The sequence below is a fragment of the Paroedura picta genome, chromosome 12, assembly GCF_049243985.1.
Source record: "Paroedura picta isolate Pp20150507F chromosome 12, Ppicta_v3.0, whole genome shotgun sequence".
Lineage (NCBI taxonomy): Eukaryota > Metazoa > Chordata > Lepidosauria > Squamata > Gekkonidae > Paroedura > Paroedura picta.
The window spans coordinates 14,288,540-14,311,353 of record NC_135380.1 but is presented as its reverse complement, the minus strand read 5'-3'; the positions used below and the strand labels follow the sequence as shown (position 1 = coordinate 14,311,353).

Genomic DNA, 22,814 nt, shown 5'->3' with positions numbered 1-22,814 from the left:
ACTACCCCTCTAGCAGGATATGCATAGGACTATATCACTTTACACTCATGAGGCCATTCAGCCTGCATCCATACAACAATGATTCTCCCCCCCCCCCCCCCCCCGTTCATTCATTACCACTGTGGACTGGCAGCAGGGCACCTGTGCGCTTTCCTTCATGAGCCGTAATTGTCATTGAGTTTCTTCCTAACCACGCCACCAGGGGGCACTCTTCTGGAAGGCTTTTAAAATCAGTAACTGCTCTAGCAAATCATCTTTTTGCAAAAGGCCTTCAAAGTACCCTCCAGTGGTCCAATGGGGGAAATTGTGGCCACGAGGTGCGGAGAGCAGGAAATGGCTCCAGTGCAGGTAGGACTTTTGAAAATTCATGCCAAGCTGCTGTGATTGGACCACATTCCTCTTCCAGAGATTGGAGCACAGCAGGTTTGGAGAAGGACATAACCAGAAAGGGGGGGGGGGGAGTCATATAAATGCTCTGAAATCTAACACTGCAGTTTAGGAGCAGAGGTGAACAAAGACGTCATCAATTCATGGTTGCATGCACTCAGTTGCCCAGTTCCAAGGGCCTTTGCAACCTGTCTGGGTTAGCATCACCCTGAAGAATTTGGTGTCCTCAGCAGCATTCTGCCATTTGCGTTCTCCGCTCTTTGCTTGTCTCCCTCACTGGCAAATGAGCAGTGCGGCTTTCAGGGTCCTGATAACAAGCTCCGCATATGGTCCATTATTCTCCCGCATTGATTAATTTGGCTAACAGGCTCTTGAATATCCTGTTAAGGGTCATCCAGCTGGAGGCGAGTGCAGCTCCTGCCTCTAAACGCAGAGGCTGAGATCTAGGCCATCTCCCTTCTTTAATAACAAGCTTGTTGTTATAAGTGTGACGGTCCAACCCAGGCCAGGTGCCTCCCTAGTATTAGCAAATCACATCCCAAATTCCTGGGGCTCCATATGTTGCTAACTAGCTACCCAGACCCACCAGCCAGGAAGATACAATCTCAGTAGTGGGCAAATCGCAGCATTGTGTGTTTTTTCCTTCTGCACTGGCTTGTGCACCATTGACATGGTAATGGTCAGCTCTTTTTCCCCTTTATCTCGGAAGCTCTGCCTTAATGAACTGACGGGTATCGCATAACTGGGTGAATTCCACTTCTGGCAGCTGGGGGAAAAGCTTGTGTTGTTCCCCAGAGGATGGGGATAAGAAGGCATGACAAGCTGAATCCTATTTTAATTTAATCATATTTAAACCTGCAAATCAGCACAGGCTGGGGCTGGGCAGGAAAATGATTTGGCTCTGCAGTCTTGGAAAAGGCTTCTCAGGGAGGGGAGGGAGATAGTCATCTCTGTCCTTGCCTTGAGAAAGCTAGTAGCTTGGGGGATTCAAAGCGGGTTATATCTATGGACATTTTAAAAAAAACAGTCAAGCAAGGAGAAGAGTTGGTTCTTATACCCCACTTTTCACTACCAGAAGGAGTCTCAATGCAGCTTACAATCACCTTCCCTTCCTCTCCCCACAGCATTTACCTTGTGAGGTAGGTGTGGCTGAAAGAGCTGTACGAGAACTGCTCTGTGAGAACAGAACTATGAGGACTGTGACTAGTCCAAGGTCACCCGGCTGGCTGTCTATGGAGGAGCGGGGGGAAACCCAGCTCACCCAATTAGAAGCCGCCGCTCTTAACCCCTACACCAAGTGTAACACAGTTTGTTTGTTCTTTGAATCCACAGCTCACCCGTCAAAGATGCAAACCCTGCCAGCCCACATCAATCATATTCATTAGTTGGTTTTAAATATTTATATGCTGCCTTTCTATATTGGTCAAAGCCGTTTCCGTAAACAGACAACAAAACAATCCAGTCTGGAATAACAGCCCTCAGAAGAAAATTCTGAATGATCAGGGCATATTTAATCACCCAAACCCATTTTAAACAGCTGTGTTGCAGGTTCACCTAAATCAGGGGTAGTCAAACTGGGGCCCTCCAGATGTCCATGGACTACAATTCCCAGGAGTCCCTGCCAGCGAAAGCTGGCAGGGACTCCTGGGAATTGTAGTCCATGGACATCTGGAGGGCCGCAGTTTGACTACCCCTGACCTAAATAATGGCAAAGACATTATTGCCCTAATTTAATCAGGCGACACATTCTGTCAGACTGGGGATGCCTCAGAAAAGGCCCTTGTTTGAATTGAGACACATGGCTGGAATAGACTACTGAGGACAGGGTCAAGACTGGTGTTAACGTACCCTGATGTGGAGCAGCTGGTGGGGCCAGACCTCAGAGGTAACTTATGAAATAGGCAGCTCCTACCAACATGGAAGAGCCTCTTGTGGCGCAGGGTGGTAAGGCAGCCGACATGCAGTCTGAAGCTCTGACCATGAGGCTGGGAGTTAGATCCCAGCAGCCGACTCAAGGTTGACTCAGCCTTCCATCCTTCCGAGGTCGGTAAAATGAGTACCCAGCTTGCTTGCTGGGGGGTAAATGGTAATGACTGGGGAAGGCACTGGCAAACCACCCCGTATTGAGTCTGCCAAGAAAACGCTAGAGGGTGTCACCCCAAGGGTCAGACAGGACCCGGTGCTTGCACAGGGGATACCTTTACTTTTACCTTTTTTTACCAGCATGGATGCCTGACATGGCTCCTGACATTGTCATCCACCTGATCACAGTTTGATGTCACAGAGAGAAAGAGGCTACCAGCATCCAAACAGGCAAAAACAACTGTCGGGACCAGAGCTTTCCCATAAGAAGTGGGCCTGAGTGGGTTTAGTACTGAGCCTCTTGCATGAACAGCAGGAGGGGAACGGATGCTAGCTGTGATGGAAAAACTGAAAGAGGCAAGCCTTCAGCAAGACACAAGGTCCATCTCTTCTGCCATGAAATTAGCATGAGGCTTCAGGATTGCCTCCTATACTGTCTGCACACTGGACAGAAATCCATTAGAACACCTAGATTCTAGCCCAGCAGCACCTTAGAGACCAACAAAACCAGCAAGCCTTTCACCAGGGGACTCTGACTCTCAAAAGTTTGTACCCACAAAATCTTGTTGGCTTCTAAAGGGATGCAAGACTCAAATCTAGCTGCTCTACTGTGGACCAACACACTGAAACCAAAATTTGTTAGGTAACACATCCTCTTTTCTTTGCCAAAGAACCTGGAGAGCCACCGCTGGTCAGAAAACTCAATACTTGAGCTACCAGAACAGATCACCTGCCCTGCTACGGGGATCTGGTGTGCTGAATAAATTATAGCTGCACAGTGTTAACTATCAAGGTGATGGGAACGCTGTCTTGACACTGACTGGATCATTGTTGGAAAGTACATCTCCCAGACTGTCCTGCCCAGGCAAGGGAAATCCAGGAAGTGAGTCGTTAAAGTCGCACAGTGTCCCATGCAATACCTGGGGTCGCCATAAGTGTGAGATTCCCCACAGCAACTGCTGTCTAGCACAGAGCTATCTGAAGCCACCTAATTCTAAAGCAGTACATGGGGAAGCAGTGAGAAAAAGACAGAGCTCCTTCCTCCGAAACCAGGGTGCAAAGGGGTGTGCGTGAGCCAGGATCCATCTGCTTCGGTTTCCCCTCCCTGGTGATGTTTTGCCTTCCACCAAAGCAGCCTTTCCCTTCCCCTCACCCCTTCCAGCTCTCCCTGCCTCCCTGCCTCTCTCCCACGCAGAGTTCTGCAGCTGGTGCGCTGAATGCCTTAATCTTGGAGGGGGGAGGGAGGGAGAGCGAGGGGGAGGATTTTATTTCGTACCTGCGCTTATCTCCAAATTTAAACTCCAAGGCCTGCGTGAAGAGCGCGGGGCTCAGCGCTCTGCCAAGAAGATGGAGACAGCCTCCCCTCAAACGCCCACGGTGTGGAGCGGAATGGCAGGAAAGCTTTTAGCGGGCTTGGTAAGCAGCGGGGGAGCTGAACCACTTCCGCTAAGTCGCCAGGCTGCAGTGAATCAGCCTCCAAGCAGCCCCCCCCCCATTTCTTCATTTTCCCAAGACTTTAGTTCCTTTTTTTCTGGATTGTGTCCTGATTTCTGCCAGTGGTCCCCAAGATTTCAATGGTTTCAGAAAGGTAGATGGCTTCTCGGCTCCCACCCCCAGCTAAAAGCCATGCCATGCTGATGTGCCACTCTCCCCAACCCCTTCCTTCCCAGAGCAGAGGAGACTAGGCTAGAGCACTGGGCACCTCTGCACCACAGTGATGGTAATGACACGCTGCACTTGCATAGAACGCTGCTTGTCTCGGAGAGTCCTGTGCAGACGGCAGCTGTAATTAAGTGTTGCTGCATCTAAACGGGGCAGGTTGAAAAGCATGGAAGATTACAGGGATCGCAAGGAGCAAGGAGGTGATTTTGGAATAAAGGCTGAAAGAGCTCCCACATGCCCGGCTTGGCTGAGGAAGGCTACCAGAGGCTTGGAAGGAAGCACGCAAGTCAGGGCAGGGACGGCCAGACTGCTATTAGCCGTAGTTGGCTGCTGTGAAAACACATCTCCTCTGTTTAAAGAACTCCATTGCTCTATATTCATTTCTGGACAGAATAGGAAATGTATCCCTCCCTGTTACAGATACACATTTACAGCTTAGGACCTTTGGGGACAAGGGTATCATCAGGAACATCTGCTTCTGTACATAGCCGGAGCTTACAGTATCCCTGACTCCTGGCCCAGGGCTTTTTTTGATGTGTAACCAAACACAAAATGTACAGCCTCCAGGGGGGGAAGATGTGCAGTTCAGAAAAAGGACGGTCCGTGCAGCTGAAGTCACGCAACGGCTATGTTATCATAGCGGGCATTAGAAATGCTCAATTACGATGTGAAAAGCAGAGATCTGGGGTTTTTACATGGATTTCTGTATAATTTTTGACAAGGTTCCCACCCCTTCCCTGTCATTAGTTAAGGAGAACATATAGACAATGGAGCAGAGTTGTTCTGTCTTGCCACGGAGGGATGGACAAGAACCAAATAAAAGACCTGTTGGAGTATATGATGCCTTTTTTTTTTGTATGATGCCTAAATCCAACACTCTTATGTACCCATGCTGTACAAGTCGTAAAGCTGTAGTAGGTTACAGTGACTTCTAGATAAGATATTTAACATTGTCCCCAGGACTTGAATTTAGATCATTCCAAATCCAGTGTGTTATCGTGGCTAAGACTGACAGCTTCTAATCTGGTGAGCTGGGTTTGATTCTCTGCTCCTTCACATGTAGCCAGCTGGCTGACCTTGGGCTTGTCACAGCCTTGGTAGTCCTGTTCTGACTGAGCAATAATATCAGGGCTTTCTCAGCCTCACCCACCTCACAGGGTGTCTGTTGTGGGGAGAGGAAGGGAAGGCAATTGTAAGCCACTTTGAGACAGCTTCAGGCAGTGAAAGTGGGCATAAAAACCAATTCTTCTCTTCTGTTGTGACTGACTTTGCCCAGGTTTGTCTGCCTTTCTGCTTTTCTCACCGTTTCTCATTCCATCTCTCCCAGATTCATTGCTTCCCGGCACTGTGAGGCTTCTGCTATGACCACAGCACCGGACTTCTCTCCCAGCAGTCCGGATGTCCCCGTAGGAGGCACGCCCAGGCCCATCTGTCTTCTGTGCCCACCTTCCACCCAGGAGCATCATGGGAAGTGTCAGTAGCCTCATCTCTGGGCACAGTTTTCACAGCAAGCACTGCCGAGCCTCACAGTACAAGCTCCGCAAATCGTCTCACCTGAAGAAACTGAACCGGTACTCAGACGGCTTGCTGAAATTTGGCTTCTCTCAGGAAACAGGCCACAACAAGTCCAGCTCTAAGGGGAACAAGAACGAGGACTTCTTTTATATCAAGGTCAACCAGAAGGCCCATCGGTCGGACTACACCCCGCTCTCTGGTGGGGAGCCGGGGAGCCAGGCGGGAAGGTGCAGCGTGGATTATGGCACCCCAACACCGCCCAAACCAAAGCCAGGCTCCAGCCAGCTGGAACTAGTGAGTTGTGCTATATGAAATCTGGGCCTAGTCTGCACAAAATAGATAATGCATTTTCAATGCGCTTTAGAAGTAGATTTTCCTGTTCTGCACAGGAAAATCCAGCTGCCAAAGCACATTGAAAGTGCGTTATCCTATGTGTGCAGACTAGGCTCTGGTCTCAGTGTGGTTATGCCCTGGTTTGGGCTAAAGACTGGAGACCCATCAGCTGCCGCATTGACTGGGAGGGCTGTGCATTAATTGTGGTGATGCAAAGTGACATCAAGTTGCAGCCAATTTAGGGCAGCCCCATAGGGTTTTTAAGGATGGGATAAACAGAGGTGCATTAATCGCTCTGCTAATTCATTCCTTTTGGGGATGCATTAGCTGATTCAAAGAGCCTCTTGTGGCGCAGAGTGGTAAGGCAGCCTTCTGAAAGCTTTGCCCATGAGGCTGGGAGTTCAATCCCAGCAGCCGGCTCAAGGTTGACTCAGCCTTCCATCCTTCCGAGGTCAGTAAAATGAGTACCCAGCTTGCTGGGGGGTAAACGGTAATGACTGGGGAAGGCACTGGCAAACCACCCCGTATTGAGTCTGCCATGAAAATGCTGGAGGGCGTCACCCCAAGGGTCAGACATGACTCGGTGCTTGCACAGGGGATACCTTTACCTTTAGCTTTAGCTGCTTCAAAGAAATAACAAAGGCAGATGATATGGTTTTCCAGATTGTACAGGTGGAGCGAGTCGAAAATAGCACAGTTTAAAGACTGTGAACTATAAGTTAACTAGTAGGTGAGGGTAGATTTTTCTTTTTGAGGCTATTTTAGAAAAAGAAGAGTTGGTTCTTATATGCCGCTTTTCTCTTCCAGAAGGAGTCTCAAAGCGGCTTACAATCACCTTCCCTTCCCCTCCCCACAGCAGACGCCCTGTGAGGTGGGTGAGGCTGAGAGAGCCCTGATATTTCAGGGGCTCCTCCATGGTCAAAAGGTTGAAAAAGGCTGGGCTAGGCGGAGTGTCACCCAGCAAGTTTCCCTGGCACAAGTGAGGATTTGAACCCAGGGTTCCAAGTTCCTAGCCCAACACTGTGACCACTACGCCAATCTGGCTCCCCTGTTGCTTTTACGGGTCAAGAGCAGCACTTTTAGTCATTCACAGGAACAAAACAGGAAGCCAAATATGACATTTAAATGCTGGAGAAATATATATTTCTCCAGAACGGGGTGCGGTTTACCTGACTGCTGTATTCTGCTCAAGTTGCAATGCCTCCCGAAGTCTGCATCCGTGAAGGTTCACCTGTGGAAGGGAAATTGTGCCGCTGTCATGAGAACACACACTCCCTAATGCCTCCCACTTTTGCTAATGCCTCCAGCGTAACAATTTCTGCTTGTTCGGCCCCGCATGCCCTGGCTGTGATCTTGCGAGAGAAAATGAGTCATCACCAGCAGCACCAACCAGCAGTCTTCGGGACCAATTACGTGGGAGAGAGTCACCATCAGATTGCCAAACATTTGCTTTTAACATTTAAAAGCCGTGTATGCACGCATGGGGGGGGGGAGATTTGGATCAAGATTATGACATGGGGGGGGGGAGGTTAACCTTCCCCCCCCCCCCCCCTGACTGTTTCTCCGCTCAGATTTGCCCTGCAGAGTGGTTTATGGTTTATGGGGGGGGGACAGTACAGTACAGACATCTTTTGAATGCAACTGCTCTTTTGCATTAAAGGAAGGCTCGGTTGTAACTCTGCCACATAATACGTACTTTGAACATCAGGTAAACTCCACTGAAGGTGGCTACACTCCTCATTGCCTCTACTGGTGCACGGAGGGGTCAAGGCTGACCTATGTTTGTGAGTTTCTTGGCAAACAGGAACCCCTTCCTGCAAACTGCACATTTACCGGTTATGTTGTGTGTGAGCCCTGTACACATCCCCGAAACAAGAGAGCAGATAAAGAGCAGGAGTGAGCATGCTGGCCTGCCCTGAACATATAAGTTGAATCCATAGAACTAAGTTTGAATCCAGTCGAGTGACACCTTTAAGACCAACAACGTTTAATTAAAGCTTTCATGTGCATACATACTTTGTCCGAAATGTGTACCCCAAAGCTTATACCCAGAACTGCTGGTCTTAAAAGGTGCTCTTGATCTCAGACTTTGTTCTGTTGCTTCAGACCAACAAACCAGCTTTCTCTCCATGATCAGGAATGTTGGTTCCCACTCGGTCTTGATCATGGGGATAGAGCCAGTGGACTGGATCCAAAAATCGGTTGGTGGAAAGCACTTAAGGTAGTGGCCATACTGCTTAGGCATTCCCCTCGGTCCTTTCTAACTCCAGGAAAAATTTTCCTGTACTCCTCAGGCCTGCATGGTGTAACAGCCTCAGGAGTGTCAGGTGAGCCCTGCCCATACAAATTTATTTTATTTTATCTTTTGCATTGTTATTCCGCCACTCTCCGGAGGCTCGTGGCGGGTTGCACAAAAGACAGAATTAAACCCCAATAAAATAAATCACAGTCCCCAATACTAAAACCCATAAAACCCCCTAAAACCGATAAAATACCCATAAAATTGTGGCATAATCCCCGAACCTTCCCCAATTTACAGTCCAACCACCACAGGTACAGGATCGCAGAGTGTAATACCGCTGGCCGGAGGAGGGACTCCAGTTGTCCCTGAAACCCGGCCTCAATTGGCCTAATAGTTTTCCAGTCTAATAGTTTTCCATAACTGCAAAAGGCATTCGAAGCAATCCTGTCTCTTCTGGGGAGCATAACTTGAGAATACCGAGAACCTTTGCCCTAGTTTGAATCCTATTTCTGCTTTACTCTTTCAGTGTGAGAGAGCAAGAGAGAGAGAGAGAGAGAGAGAATGAGTCCCTCTACGCATGTCTCAAAAGAAAATTAGAAAAAGTAATGCAGCAACCAAGTCTCATGCACACACCCCTGAAAATAATCTAGTGTGTTGTCCTGCTGTGCTTAATTACTTTCGAAAACAAGAAAGATCAGGGTCGGAGTCTGCCTGCTCATTGCACCTTCAATCTACAGAGCCCTCTACTCACCCCCCACCCCAGCTTGTTCAGTGATGAGGTCAGGGCAATCCCTGTGTTTGTTCAGGGCATCTTCTTCACGACTCCCAGAGGGGAGCCCTGATACTGATAATGGCTTCTGCCTGATCAACCCTGGCTCATTTGAAATCTTGGCAGCGCACTTTAGTGGTCTCCGGAGGCAGCGTTAGGGGAACCAGTTCAGAAGCTGGATTAACTATTAAGCAAAGTACTCTCTGTAGAGTGGCTCTGAGGTTTTTGCGTTTTGGATAGGTTGGGAGGCTGCCTGTCTGCCTGGCCTGCCTCTGTAGGAGGCATTTGCAACAGCAGTTGGCTCAGTGGAAGAGGCTCTTCTTGGCATGCAGAAGGTCCCAGGTTCAGTCCCCACTGTATTGCCAGTTAAAAGGATCTAGCTTTGGGCGAAGCCAAAGACACTTCTGCCTGAGGCTCTGAAGACCCACTGCCAGTCAGGAGTTGATAGTGCTGGCTTGGATGGCTCAAGGGTCTGATTCAGTACAAAGCAACTTCATGTTCAGCCTCTGCTTGGGTATTTTCTAATGCTTTTTTCTTGTGCTCAGCCATCCCCCTCTGGCTTGCCTCCAAGAGTCCTTTGTGCCCGTGTTTTGTTTTGTGTTTTAAATGGTGGGAATATCTAATAGTGTCAAAATACTACAACAGTTTAACATAAATAAAATCATGACTGTACTTCTAATGATATGCTAGCACTCTGATTGGCCCTCAGGGGGGAGTGCCAGTCAGAGGAGCTGGCGCACTATCAGTAAGCATTGGGGAGCCTCTGATTGGCCCTCACTGGGAGGTCCCTGCCCCCCTGAGATCCAATCAGAGGCTCTATCCTACCCACCCTTCTGCCCAACCAGTGCATCCCCTCACCTCTACCATGGGGGCTCAACATTCCCACTGGCCTCCCCCCCCCTGCATGGAGTGTGGAGCTCCAGCAGCTTCTGCCACAGTGGCCTCCCATTTTGGCCAGCCTCCCTGCCACCAGCAGCGACAGGGAGTCAACCATATCCCCTGGCAAGGCCCCGCCATTCTTCACTGCCTCCCGCCAGAACTGCTCACCTGCTTTTAAAACAGGCTTCTTTACTAGTCTCTTATAAAATTTAAAAGGGAAAACAGCAAAAAGCCCAAAGGTGGTGGTGGGGGGGAGTGGTGGCGTGAGGGAAAACGGGGAAGAAATATTAAATGTGGGCAAGGAAACGTGAAAATATATTTCTTTACAAAATGTATATCCTGCCATCTAGGCAGCTAACAACTGAAAACGTCCATGATCACATGCCATTTTAAAACCATTAAAAATACATACCTCCAAACATAACATTAACACCAATTGGAAACAGAGTTAAAATTTAGACAAAGACATAAAAACATCAATTAAGACATTGGTCAGGAAGGAGGAGTCACTGAGGGGATGGCAAAGAAAGGAAAAAGTCTTCCCCTGCTGGTGGAAGATGGCAACAGAAGGGGACAGATGGATCGCCCTGGTGAGGGACCTTCAAGAGCTTCAGAGATTTGGTGCCCCTACCGAGAAGGTCCTCTCCAGGGTTGTTGCCCCCTGTCTAACCTCAGAAGGTGAGGGTACCTAAAGCAGGCCCTCTAAAAATGCCCATAGTAGTTGGGGGGTTCATAAGGGAGTAGGCAGTCCCCTGGATATGTTAGAAAACTGTGATGGTGGAGTGACAGGGTTGTGCAGAAGACCCCTCTCCCCTCTCCCCCAACAAATCCTGCTGGAATTGGGGGGGAGGTTATAATGCAGAGTGAGATCTAGGTGTGGAAGCCACCTTTGTGTGTATAAGCACTGGCAAAGCATTGGGGGAAGGGTCTCTGGCAGTAGGTAGAAAGGACTAAATAAGTGACGTTTCTAGACTGACTGACTGACTGACTGACTGACTGACTGACTGACTGACTGACTGACTGACTGACTGACTGCGTTTCTCCATCTCCCCAGGCCACAGACAAAAATTCTTCAAGGCCCACAGCCTTCAAGCCTGTGCTCCCTCGCTCAAACACGGTACTCCATTCCTCTCCGGAACATGGCAGCCACACCTCCCAGCAGCTCCAGGACAAAGCCAAGGACCAGGAAGTTAAGCCAGCACCCTGTTCAGGAGGACTCTCAGATTCGGGGAGGAATTCCATGTCTAGCCTCCCCACCCACAGCACTGCCAGTAGCTACCAGCTGGACCCTCTTGTCACCCCCGTAGGGCCCATCAGCCGGTTCGGGGGCTCTGCCCACAACATCACTCAGAGTGCAGTCCTGCAGGACAGTAACATGATGAGCCTCAAGGCCCTGTCCTTCTCTGATGGGGGCACCAAGATCCTCAATCCTGGCAAAGGGCCTTCTGCTCAGCACCCTGCCGGGGAGAAGAACTCCTGCATCCGCTCCCCCATCTCCACAGACGAGTCAACGATCCAGGAACTGGAGCAGAAGCTGCTGGAGAGGGAAGGGGAGCTGCAGGACCTCCAGTGCAGCTTCGAGGAGAAGGAGATCACCTCCTGCCAAAACTTTGAGGAAAAGCAGAGGCGTTGCAGGGAGGAGATGGAAGGGCTGAAACAAAAATGCAACAACAAGCTCAAGCAGGCGTCGCAGAAGTCGCAGAGGGCCCAGCAGCTGCTGCAGCTCCAGGTGTTCCAGCTGCAGCAGGAGAAGAGGCAGCTCCGCGAGGAACTGGCAAACCTGATGAAGGAGCAGGACATGCTGGAGAACAAGCTGAGGTCCTACGAGAAGGAGAAGACCAACTTCGCTCCGGCATTGGAGGAAACTCAGTGGGAGGTAAGTGTGAAACTGAAAGTCCTCCTGCCCGTAATATACAGGACCCAGCTTCTTGCAGGTGTATGCAGACACACCTGTATATTTGCACATGATTTGTGGTGCTCGCAAGTTGGACACCTGTTTACTTGAGTTTCCTCTATGTAGGATGCCTCTGACATGGCCTGTTGGCCGCTGAGGAAACATCTCATTTCTCAGTCATTTTCTTCCCACAAATATTGTTTCATTTATCTTTTGGGCTGCAAGTAACTTTTTTTTTTGCATTAGATCTATGCATCAAACTCTGTGAGGCCCTGGGAGATCTGGAGATCTGGAATCAGATCTCCCACCTTTGAAAATAATTAAAATGAACCACTGTGAGTGGGGAAGAAACATAATTTCTATTCAAGCCACTGGGCAGGGGCATATCAAAGACCAGGAAACATCCCAAAGATTTAGAAATCCTTAACAAATGTTAAAAACCTGGTAGAAGAGGAAAGTCTTGACCTGTTTTGCTAAAAGTTAAAGAAGGGGCACCAGCGGGGCATCCACAGAGCGGGTTCCATAAAGCTGAACTGATGAGTGGTGAAGATGCCTCAGCCCTGGAAAATGATGTTATAGTGCCCCTATGGTGACCCCACGGGGTTTTCAAGGTAAGAGAAGAACAGAGGTGGTTTGCCATGGCCTGCTTCTGTGGAACAGCCCTGAACTTACTTGGTGGTCTCCCATCCAACTAAGAACTCGAGACAACACTGCTTAGCTTCTGAAATCTGACGATGTTGGGCAAACATGGGCCATCCAGAGATGTGTTCACCATGCTATACCAGAAGAACTTACAACAGGGAAGCATTTAGATGGCCCTGTCTGTTTGCTCTCAGAACTCTTTAGGTAAAGGTCTGGACTGCAAAAGGCTAATCTATGCAACCCTGCAAATAACTCAAGGGGTGGGTGGGAAGGGGCAAAGATATCAGTGTGTGCCCCTTTTACCTGCATGGGAGATTTTAGTTGAAGCTGATGTCAGGAGATTATTGTCCCGTCTCCCCCTTTGCATTCAGTGGTATTGTATTTGCAACCACTCTTACTAATATTTTCCTGCTTGAGTTTATCCCATGTAAGTATCTAAAAATGATGAAATTTTGCAGCGACAGCATTCCAATCCTGATTTCCTTTTAGGGAGGTATTTTAAAGTCCATACCTTCCCCCCCCCTACACTCACCCCCACCCTTTAAGACAGGGGTAGTCAAACTGCGGCCCTCCAGATGTCCATGGACTACAATTTCTAGGAGAATTCCTGGGAATTGTAGTCCATGGACATCTGGAGGGCCGCAGTTTGACTACCCCTGCTTTAAGAGAATGTTTTGAACTGGTTGCCTTCTGGCAGGGGTAGTCAACCTGTGGTCCTCCAGATGTCCATGGACTACAATTTCCATGAGCCCCTGCCAGCAAATGCTGGCAGGGGCTCATGGGAATTGTAGTCCATGGACATCTGGAGGACCACAGGTTGACTACCCCTGCCTTCTGGGGTGGAACATTCGGTCACAGAGCCTGCTCCGAATCACCCTGATCTGCTCTCCCAGCATTTTAATTAAAGTCAGCCCCAGAGTGGGCTACTCATTTGCACAGGCAGCGCTAGGGAGAAGGGGACGCTTAACCCCTTCCTGCTTTTGCCCTCCTCCCGGTATAAACAGCCTTCCAAAGCTGCTGTTTCCTGCGGAGGGAGGGAAAGAATACAAACATGAGACGAGTAACTGTATAGTCCCATGTAGAGCTAAGGAGCTTAGGCTTGGAAATGGGATTTAGGTCAGGGGAATCGCAGTGGGCAAAAGGTTAAATGCTGCCTGCAACCACAAAGAAGCAAATTGGCAGGCTATGGGAAGACCCACAGTGCAGCCTTAAACAGAATTACACATGTCTTAAGACCACGGAGGTCAGCTCCGCTTCGAATTGCAGGGCCCGTGTTGATTGTCTACGTCACGGCCCCCTTGGAATAGGTCGAGGCTCAGTTCTAGAGCAGGTGCTTTGCTTGAAAGGAGGAGTGGTCTTAAGTTGGTTCTGTTCTGAAGTGAGTCTCACGTTACTCAGCGAAGCTTACTCCTAGGAAAGTGTTCTTAGGATTGCAGCCAAGACACCCCAGATTTCAGCTCTTGATCTCTCCAGTTAAAGGATCTCAAGAAAGAAGAAGAAGAGTTGGTTCTTATATGCCGCCTTTCCCTACCCGAAGGAGGCTCAAAGTGGCTTACACTCGCCTTCCCTTTCCTCTCCCCACAACAGACACCCTGTGAGGTGGGTGAGGCTGAGAGAGCCCTGATATTACTGAAGAAGAAAAGTTGGTTCTTATATGCCACTTTTCTCTACTGGGAGGAGTCTCAGAGCGGCTTACATTTGCCTTCCCTTTCCTCTCCCCACAACAGACACCCTGTGAGGGAGGTGAGGCTGAGAAAGCTCTGATATCACTGCTTGGTCATAACAGCTTTATCAGTGCTGTGGTGAGCCCAAGGTCACCCAGCTGGATGCATGTGGAGGAGTGGGGAATCAAACCCAGCGCACCAGATTAGAAGTTGGTTCTCCTAACCATTTCACCAAGCTGCCTCTCAAGCATGAGGCATTGGGAAAGGTTTCTATCTGGCCAAGAGTTGCAACCAGGCAGCACAGGCAGTATTGAGTCAGGTGGCTTTCAAACTATATGTGGGGGGTATTTTTCAATTTTGTTTTTTTATATCTGGCCTTGCTCCCCAGTAGGGACTCAAAGCAATGTCCAATGCTCTCCTCTCTTCCATTTCATCCTCACAGCAAAGTAGGTGAAGAAGAAGAAGAGCTGGGCTTTTTGTACCCATTTTTACTACCTGGAGAAGTCTCAAAGCAGCTTACAGACACCTTTCCCTGTGAGGCAGGTGGAGCAGAGAGAGCTCAGAGAGAACTGGGACTGGCTCAAAGTGACCAGCATGCAGAGGAAGAATGGGGAATCAAACCCAGTTCTCCAGATTAGAGGCTATTGCTCTTAACCACGACACCATGCTGGCTCTCCTGAGAGACAATGACAGGTCCAGGGTCATCCAACAAGCTTCCATGGCAAGATGGGGATTCAACCCAACACCAAGCCAAGCTGGATTTCAGGGTCCTGGCCTGGCAGCTTTCTAGACAACCTCCTTAGCTCTTCCATTCTATGTCCCCTGCAGGTATGCCAGAAGTCTGGTGAAATCTCTCTCCTCAAGCAGCAACTCAAGGAATCCCAGTCAGAGCTGAACAGCAAGACCAACGAGGTGCTCAACCTGAAGGCCCAGCTGAAGGACATCCGGGGGAAGATGGAGCTGCTGGAGATGAAGATCCATGATCTGGAAGACTCGCTGCGCGCCAAGGCCATGGAGCTGGAGATCTGCGAGAACGAGCTCCAGCGCAAGAAGAACGAGTCGGAGCTCCTGAGAGAGAAGGTGAACCTGCTAGAGGAGGAAATTGCAGAGCTCAGGACAGATCTCACCATCCTCAGGGAGGAGAGGAAGTGCGAGGTGGCCTCCATGGGCCCAGAAGAGAGCTTGGCGGAGGACATGCAAGCTCTGTGGAGGGAAGTGGAGAGGCTGAAGGCAGAGCTCCAGGAGGAGCACAGCAACAATGAGCAGATGACCGTGGGCTTCCAGCAGGAACGGCAGACCTGGAAGGAGGAGAAGGAGAAGGTGATCCAGTACCAGAAGCAGCTTCAACAGAGCTACTTGCACATGTACAAGAGGAACCAGAATCTGGAGAAGATGCTCCAGCAACTGGCTGCCGGAGAGGACGGCAAAGAACCCCTCGAGCTTGACCTACAGGGTACGGATGTCCCTTACGAGGACATTATCGCCACTGAGATCTGAAGCATGTTGCATCCTGTGCCCACAGTGGAGGAGAAGGGTCTCTCTCCAGTGGTGGGGGGTGTACAGTCCAGGAAAGCTCCTCTTTGTTGGCTGAGGTCCTTGCTTGGCCAAAGTGGATGATCTCCAGCTGTTGTCATGCCATGGTTTTTTGCTTGTTCTTTTGTCAAGCACTCTCCTGTCCCCAGCCACCACCACCACCACCACCACCCCAACGTCTCTGACTGCATCATGTTGAGAAAGGGGAGAGAGGTGGGTTTTCACCAGCTGACTGCTCAAACAGAGCAGAGTCAACACAGGGGCTGCCTTGCTACAGACCATGTAAGAATCCCTGTGCCAGGTAGAATAGGGGGGTCCCTCTTACCTGCCAGCCAGGTACAAGATTGCCAAGGGCCTGGGAGAGAAGGGAAAAGCAGCCACCACCCCCTGTGGTGCTCGGAAATGCCGCTGATGTTCCTTTGCTCCCACCAACGCAAGGACTGCTCATGCTCCAAGACTCTCCCGATGGTTGTGTGGGAGGACTGTGGAAGAAGGGACGGCCTTTCATCCACCGTGCCTCTGATTGCGACACCCACAAAGGGAGCTTGGTGAGACCACATCACAGGTCCTTGCAGTATCCTCTTGATTCCAATTGGCTGTAGATGCACAAGTAGCTTGGCCTCCTTAGGTGAGGAGACGAGGTGCAAGAGGATTCTGGGATATTCTGGAGAACTCACGGGGCTTGGGTGGTAACTTTGTAGAGGAAGGCACTGGCAAACCACCTCTGCTTCTCTGTTGCCTTGCAAACCCATTGCTGAAGGCACCATAAACCAGCTGCAACTTGATGGCACAAACATGCATAATCCAAACGTGCATAATCGGGTTGTAAGGCAAGACCTTCCTCGGCTAGGAGAAAATAACTCCATTCGACCAACTGCTTCTTTTACCAGGATAGCTCTCCAGTCAGAAGAAAAATGGGTTCATGTTTGAAGTTTCTAGAAGCCATAATCTGGTAATCAGCCACTGGATCTCCCCCTTCCTTCGCCATAATTTAGCAAGCTCTTCCTCCCGTAGCTCAAATAGAGTTGGGAGGGGTATTGGTGAGGGGGTGACGTTTCTTTGTATTTTGAACAGGAATGTTTGTATTAATTTCTCTACAATGTGAATGTTTTATGGATCCTTTTAATTTTGCAAATATTGAGTGTTTATGTCCCCACGTTCTTCCCCTTTCTTCCATTTTGCCACTGACCAGGGCAGTTTCAGCTCAATCTAGGACAGCCCCCTCCCCTTCCTCCTTTGTCCAGACATTGCAGGGTCTGTGAAATATAAATCGTAGAAAGATGGAGGAGGAATGGAAGCAGATGGGCAGATAACAGGAGGGAACGTGGCAAGAGGCTCTGTAATGCAGGCAGATGGATCAGAAGATAACTGTGTACTTGGACAAGAAGTGAGTTATAGATCCAAGGCATTCTGGGGAGCTCTGCATTCTCATCCTTTCCTTTCTCCCATGCATTGTGTCTGTGGGAGAATATGACTTTTTGGAGCACAATGCCAGGGAGACACAAGGTCTTCTCCAGGAGATCTTGCATGTGTTCTCTTGCTTGACCTTCAGTGGTCCCCTTCTTCCTCAGCCTTCCAATTCATATCTGTGGTTCTTCTATGGTGGAGCCATAGATCAGCAAGACAGTACATGCTTTGCATGCAGAAGGTCCAGAGTTCAATCCACAACATCTCCAGCATCAGGAAGAACCCCTGTCCGACACCCTGGAAAGCAGCTAGTGGCCAAAGTAGACAACACAGTGCAAGGTGAATTTGCCTTGGGATAAAAGTTATGGTGTTTCTTTGGGGGAGGGTTGTAGTTAGTGGAGCACAGGGATTGTGTGGAAAAGATCCAGGGTTCAGCCGTAGTCATCTCCAGTTCAAGAAGTCTGGGGCAGAAGTATTGGGAAAGATTATTCTGGGATGAAGACCATGGAGAGCATCTTTGAGGAATGACTGTGGTAGACCATCTGCTTGGCCTGCAGAAGATCCCATTTAGGCCCTGTGTGTGTGTGTGTGTGTGTGTGAGAGAGAGAGAGAGAGAGAGAGAGAGAGAGAGAGAGAGAGAGAGATGCTGAAAGTCGACTCCACTGTTTGTTGGCAGCCATGAAGGACAGTGATACTCTCTCTTTTCACCCCCCCCCCCCAAAAAAAAAGAACTTGTGGTGAGAAATCTCATTGTCGGGCTTGTGAATGCAAACCTGCTCTCCTCCTCTTCTCTGCCGGCTCCTCCGCTAATTGGGTTTGTGTGCATATGCTTCTGATTAACAAAATTTGCATTGGTAATTGCAGTCCCAACTGCAGGCCTGCTCCCTGGTGAACGGCCAATGAGCCCCTTGAGGTTAATTACCCGGAGGTGGGAGGGACTCCGCGCTGCCTGCCTGTCATGTCCTGCTGGGATGAAACTTCCCCCGGCACCTTCTCTGCTGCCTGCCCTTTGGTGTGTCTCTCCCCCCCCCCCTCCGCCGCCAGCCCACTTCCCCTCACCTGAGGGCAGAGGAACAGATGTTGGCAGGCTTCATTAAGCTAAAAGGAAATCATTTGATGAAGGGGGGGGGGGTCTGAGAGAAACCTTCAGGCACCTTTGACAGCCAGAAGGCAAGAGGCTTGCAGCACCAATGCGCAGCCCCACTAAAACATCGTCTCTCCCGCGCAGCCACTGCATTCATTTGTGCTGCTGCCATTCAGCTTCGTTGATTTGTTTCTTACAAAAACACTTTGTGATATTTTGGCTGTCGACTGGCAGGTGAGGTTAAGATCGACTCCCTCTGCTGAACAACTAGATTTCAGCATCTGGGCATGATTTGCTGAACGGCAGTGGGAGGGCGCACTTTTCTCCTCCTCCTGCTGGACACTTCTTGTTGGGCATTGCCTTCCAGCCCTGAGGATTGGGTGTTTGGGGAGGAAAGAGCAAAATTGTGGCCATCACCCACAAGAATGTTCTAAATGAGGTGACAGAACAACAGTGTAATTGTGAACAGCAGAGCCTCGGGTTGCTGAAATAGCCTTTTATCCTTGCATGGCACCCCTTCAATGCATGGAGAAATGAAGATGGCTTCTCAAGCCTCTTTCCCACCTCTCTGCAAAGCTGTGGCTGAGGCTTGGAATTTGAAGTGAGAGCAATATATTAGGACTGCAGCCAGGATGCTGCCTGTGGGAACACCGTTCCGCCCACCTAGAACACTGATTCAGTCCACCTACGACGGGGGGGACGGGGGGGGGACAGCTTTCCCTCTTCCCCTTTGTGAGATTGCCATTTAAAAAAACAGATACTGCCTTCAAATAGGAATATCTCTAGTTTAAAAATAACCAGTGGCAGCTGGTACCCTCTGAAAGTGGAAGCGCTCCAGACTCCACCCTGTCCTGCCATGCCAGGAATCTCTCCTGTTGGATTTGGCAAGGTCCTTCTATTTAAATGATCCCCAAAAGATCCCTCCTGAGCGACTATGTTCACAGCCGGCGACTTAAGGAGCTTCCAAACTTGAATTTCTTCTAGTTACATCTTCCTAACATTAATGATTCATAAATGCTAAAAGACACACAGGCTTGGCAAGATGGTTAGAGAAGGGTGTAAGGAATTTAACTGGTTTTCCATTCGTTTTCACGGATGGCCCACCTGGAAGACCCACACCACTGCCTCGCAGGGAAGGCAGATTAAAGGGCTGCTTACAAACTGAGATTTTTCTCCACTGTTGCCTCCATCCTTTCTTATCCAACCAGACAAGTAAAGCCCGATTGCTTTACTTCCATCACCTTGTATGTGCATTAGCGTTACACGCACTTAAGCTGTCAATATTCTGGAATTTCCATCAACATCTCCAAAGCCGTGTACTGGTTATACGTGTATACGGCCAGTGCCCGGTGCCCGGAAAGCCATTTAAGCTTGATGGGAAAGACCGCCTTGTGAGGCTGCTGAGTTTTTCCTGCTGACAATTCCTAGCTGTTTTGCAGATCTGCAGTTATCTAGGTTTCAGGCCGAGTGGTAAGGAGTGAGTCATAACAGGGGAAGCATTCCGGTTTGTGCTGTGCCTTCAGATTTATTATCAAAAGCCAGCTGAGCATACAGTGCAGTCAAGCCCAAGGATAGATTTGCATGGGAAGTTGCCTTATACCGAGGCAGGCCACTGGTTTGCCAAGGCAAGAACTGTCTACTCAGACTGGTAGTGGCTCTCCAGGCTCCCAGGCCAGGGCCTTTCTCCATCATCTTTTCACATCTTTCCAGTCCTTTTAACTGGAGATGCTGGGAGTTGAGCCTGAGGCTATTTTCTGCAGGCAAAGCCGATGAGCCACAATCCTTTCCCCTTGTTCCCCCGAGCGGAAATGACTTTAGCCGTCGGCATCCCCAAGTGACTGACTCTGGATCCAGCAAACAGGGGTTTCCCAGAGTTCCCTGGATGATGCAAACAAAAAGGGGACCATGCCACTAATGGGACAGGAGGAAAACTGCAAAGATGCAAAGATAATAAGGTGCAACGATCATTGAATAAACAATCCGGTTGGCAGTGCCCTGTTTCCATCAGTGTATGAAGCGTATGGCTTTCCAGTTCTGTATGCCTGTATGTAGAATTTCAATTAGCCTAGCGAGATCTGTTGTAATTAGCCCACAACCTTTACTTTTCACATCCAGTCCCATCTATCCTGCCTTTTCCCTCCACACCACAGCTGTGCACTGCGGGAAACATCAGTCTGCAGTATTCCTCTTGCACCACACATGGATGGGCCTTTCTGGTGTGCACAGCAGAAATTGGCCACCAGTGTTATATTTGCAAGCAGCAAGAGAGCTTTGAGAGGGTGTTCGCTGTCTCTGGCTGCTTTAGGGAGCATCTGGTTTTCCTGGGGAAACATCCTGGCTGGGAACAAGTCCACAGCTACACGCTCTGCTTCTTCCCACTACTTTGTTATGAAAGAATGTCCGGGTGCGCCACCAGGATGCTAGATCCCTTCTGCTGCCATTTGCGCTCGCAAAACCAGACCTTAAAAGTCACCAGAGTTCTATGGGAAGACATGGTGGGACTTTCGGGGCTTGTTTCTTTCCACTGGGCTTCTGTGTTTCACGTTTTCAGCTTGAGGACCAGAAGTTTCCTCTTTGATAAGGAACAGATGAGGAAGTTATGTTTGCGAGAGAAGCACAAGATTTCCTGAGCCATGGCTGTTTCCCTGCCACTGTTTTATTCTGCTCTGGTTTTCTTGCTGCAGCATTGTTTGGAGGTGTATCCAACAATATCCTGCTTCAGGGCTTCCCCCTACTTCACTGTAACCCTTCTCAAACCTGGTTTGATGCATTTCTTTAAAGATTGTAGCCTTTGTATGCCATGCAATCGCATCCTAACAATTTTGTGGGGAGGTAGAGGGGAACACAACAGTATCCCAACCAGGCCAAATGACACATATGTAAGTGACCTTAGACTCCTGCTTGCATACATCAAACTATTCCAATGCAACTAGTTATCAGAGTCAGAGTCTAGGGGGCAGTTTTCCAAGAACTGCATGGTGATGCTCAGTGGGCCTCTGCAATCCGCATCGCACTATCCATTAGGGTTGTCAGGCCTTGATGGTCCACGGCAGAAGGCTCCACAAGCGGGCATGAGTGAATAAGGTGTTGCCCTGAGGCCTTTGATGTCATTCCCAAGCAAAAAACTAGAAATGCCACCACTGCAATTCAGTGATGCTCAAGAAACCCTGAAGATCAGTACAGTTTGATCATAGAGATCCAGGGATTCCTAGAACATTATGGCGACATCACCATTATGGCGACATCCTTTTTTCAGCTGGAAATTGTACAAAGGCATCATGCAACAGCATTTTACTCTCCCTGTTTTCTTACCACTGCTCATAACAGCAGCAATGAGGACCAGGGAGGATCGGTGGGGCCTCCCGCTAGAAATGGGTAAGTGCCATCCCTATGTCCGTTCTGAACATTGCCTTTGTACCACACTGCAACTGAGCCATAGCATCTGTACAGTAAACTTGCACTATTGCTGCCACCACTGTTGTAATTGGTGTATCACATTTTTGACACCTTGTGCCACTGTTTTCCCAATTTTTAAGATTCCACTGGCACCTTAGCCATGCCTCCCTGGTTTGCCACAAATATTGCAGACACAACTTGATGCCATATGCACAAGAGGCCATTGCTTGGGTTTACGCAGCGTATTTCACTTCCCAAAATGTTTTGCGGCCTTTTATTCTGTGTGCCTGTGTGGTCAGTTGCTACAGTCCCCATTTTGCAAGTAAGGTGTGACTACAAATGAGCCTATCCCAGGTGTGGGATTAGAACCCAGGTCAACCATTCTGCATCCTTTGGATTGCAGACTTCCACCAGCTGCCCAGCTTACCTGAGAGGAAAACTAGACTTTTGCCCATATGTACCATCAAAAAGAGGGTGCATCTTAAATTCGCATGGAAGTTACTATCATGTATATGATTATCAGAAACCCTCCTTTTGCATGGCTAGCCTTTTCCTCTAGAAGGATTACCTTCTACTGAGGGTTGTCTTCCTTTGGGGGTAAATATGGTACTGCTGTGTTGGCTCCTCACAAGTGTGGATACTGGTTAGAACCTCCTCACCACCATAATCCTGTACTGAGATTGTGCAGGGTCATAAGGAGGATGTCCTTTTTAGTGTTCTCTTATTATGGGCATAGTGAAGCTGCTATGCCCTGCCCTGGGCAGCCCAGCCTTGCCCAACCTTGTCAGAGCTCAGAAGCTAAGCAGGGCCTACCCCAGTTAGTATTTGGATGGGAGATCGCCAAGAAAGTCCAGGGCTGCTACCCAGAGGCAGGCAATGGCTAACCACCTCTGCACATCTCTTGCCTTGAAACCCCTACACAAGGGGTAGTCAAACTGCGGCCCTCCAGATGTCCATGGACTACAATTCCCAGAAGCCCCTGCCAGCGAATGCTTCTGGGAATTGTAGTCCATGGACATCTGGAGGGCTGCAGTTTGACTACCCCTGCCCTACGCGGTCACCATAAATGGGCTGCAACTTGAGAACCTTCCAACATATCACTGGAGCTCTTGGCTCTTGGCTCTAGGCCACCTCCGCATATCATTAAGGGCAGCATGGAGAATCCCCTTGTCACCAGCCATATATCTCCCCCCCCCCCATGTGACAATGCCTGGGGATGCTGACTTGCTGTCACGGCACAGTGCTGCGTTTGCTTTGGACAGTCCGCCTTGCCTCCCCGTCTCTTCCCAGACCTGCCTGGGAGAATCCAGTATGCAGGTTGTAAA

General features: G+C 49.5%; 1 protein-coding gene across 1 annotated transcript; it reads left to right on the top strand.

Moving 5' to 3' along the window:
* Positions 1-5,595: 5,595 nt before the first annotated feature.
* On the top strand, positions 5,596-22,423 carry LZTS1 (leucine zipper tumor suppressor 1). Its single transcript, XM_077305408.1, has 3 exons — positions 5,596-5,940; positions 10,924-11,745; positions 14,898-22,423. Exons 1-3 carry the CDS (start codon positions 5,596-5,598, stop codon positions 15,564-15,566), a joined length of 1,836 nt encoding a protein of 611 aa, XP_077161523.1. The 3' UTR covers positions 15,567-22,423.
* The last annotated feature ends 391 nt before the right edge of the window (positions 22,424-22,814 follow it).

Bases quoted from the DNA above. Each gene is read 5' to 3' on its own strand.
- LZTS1 (XM_077305408.1), top strand. From the start codon at position 5,596: ATGGGAAGTGTCAGTAGCCTCATCTCTGGGCACAGTTTTCACAGCAAG. The intron at 5,941-10,923 runs GTGAGTTGTGCT...CCATCTCCCCAG, and splicing joins GCTCCAGCCAGCTGGAACTA to GCCACAGACAAAAATTCTTC. The intron at 11,746-14,897 runs GTAAGTGTGAAA...TGTCCCCTGCAG, and splicing joins TGGAGGAAACTCAGTGGGAG to GTATGCCAGAAGTCTGGTGA.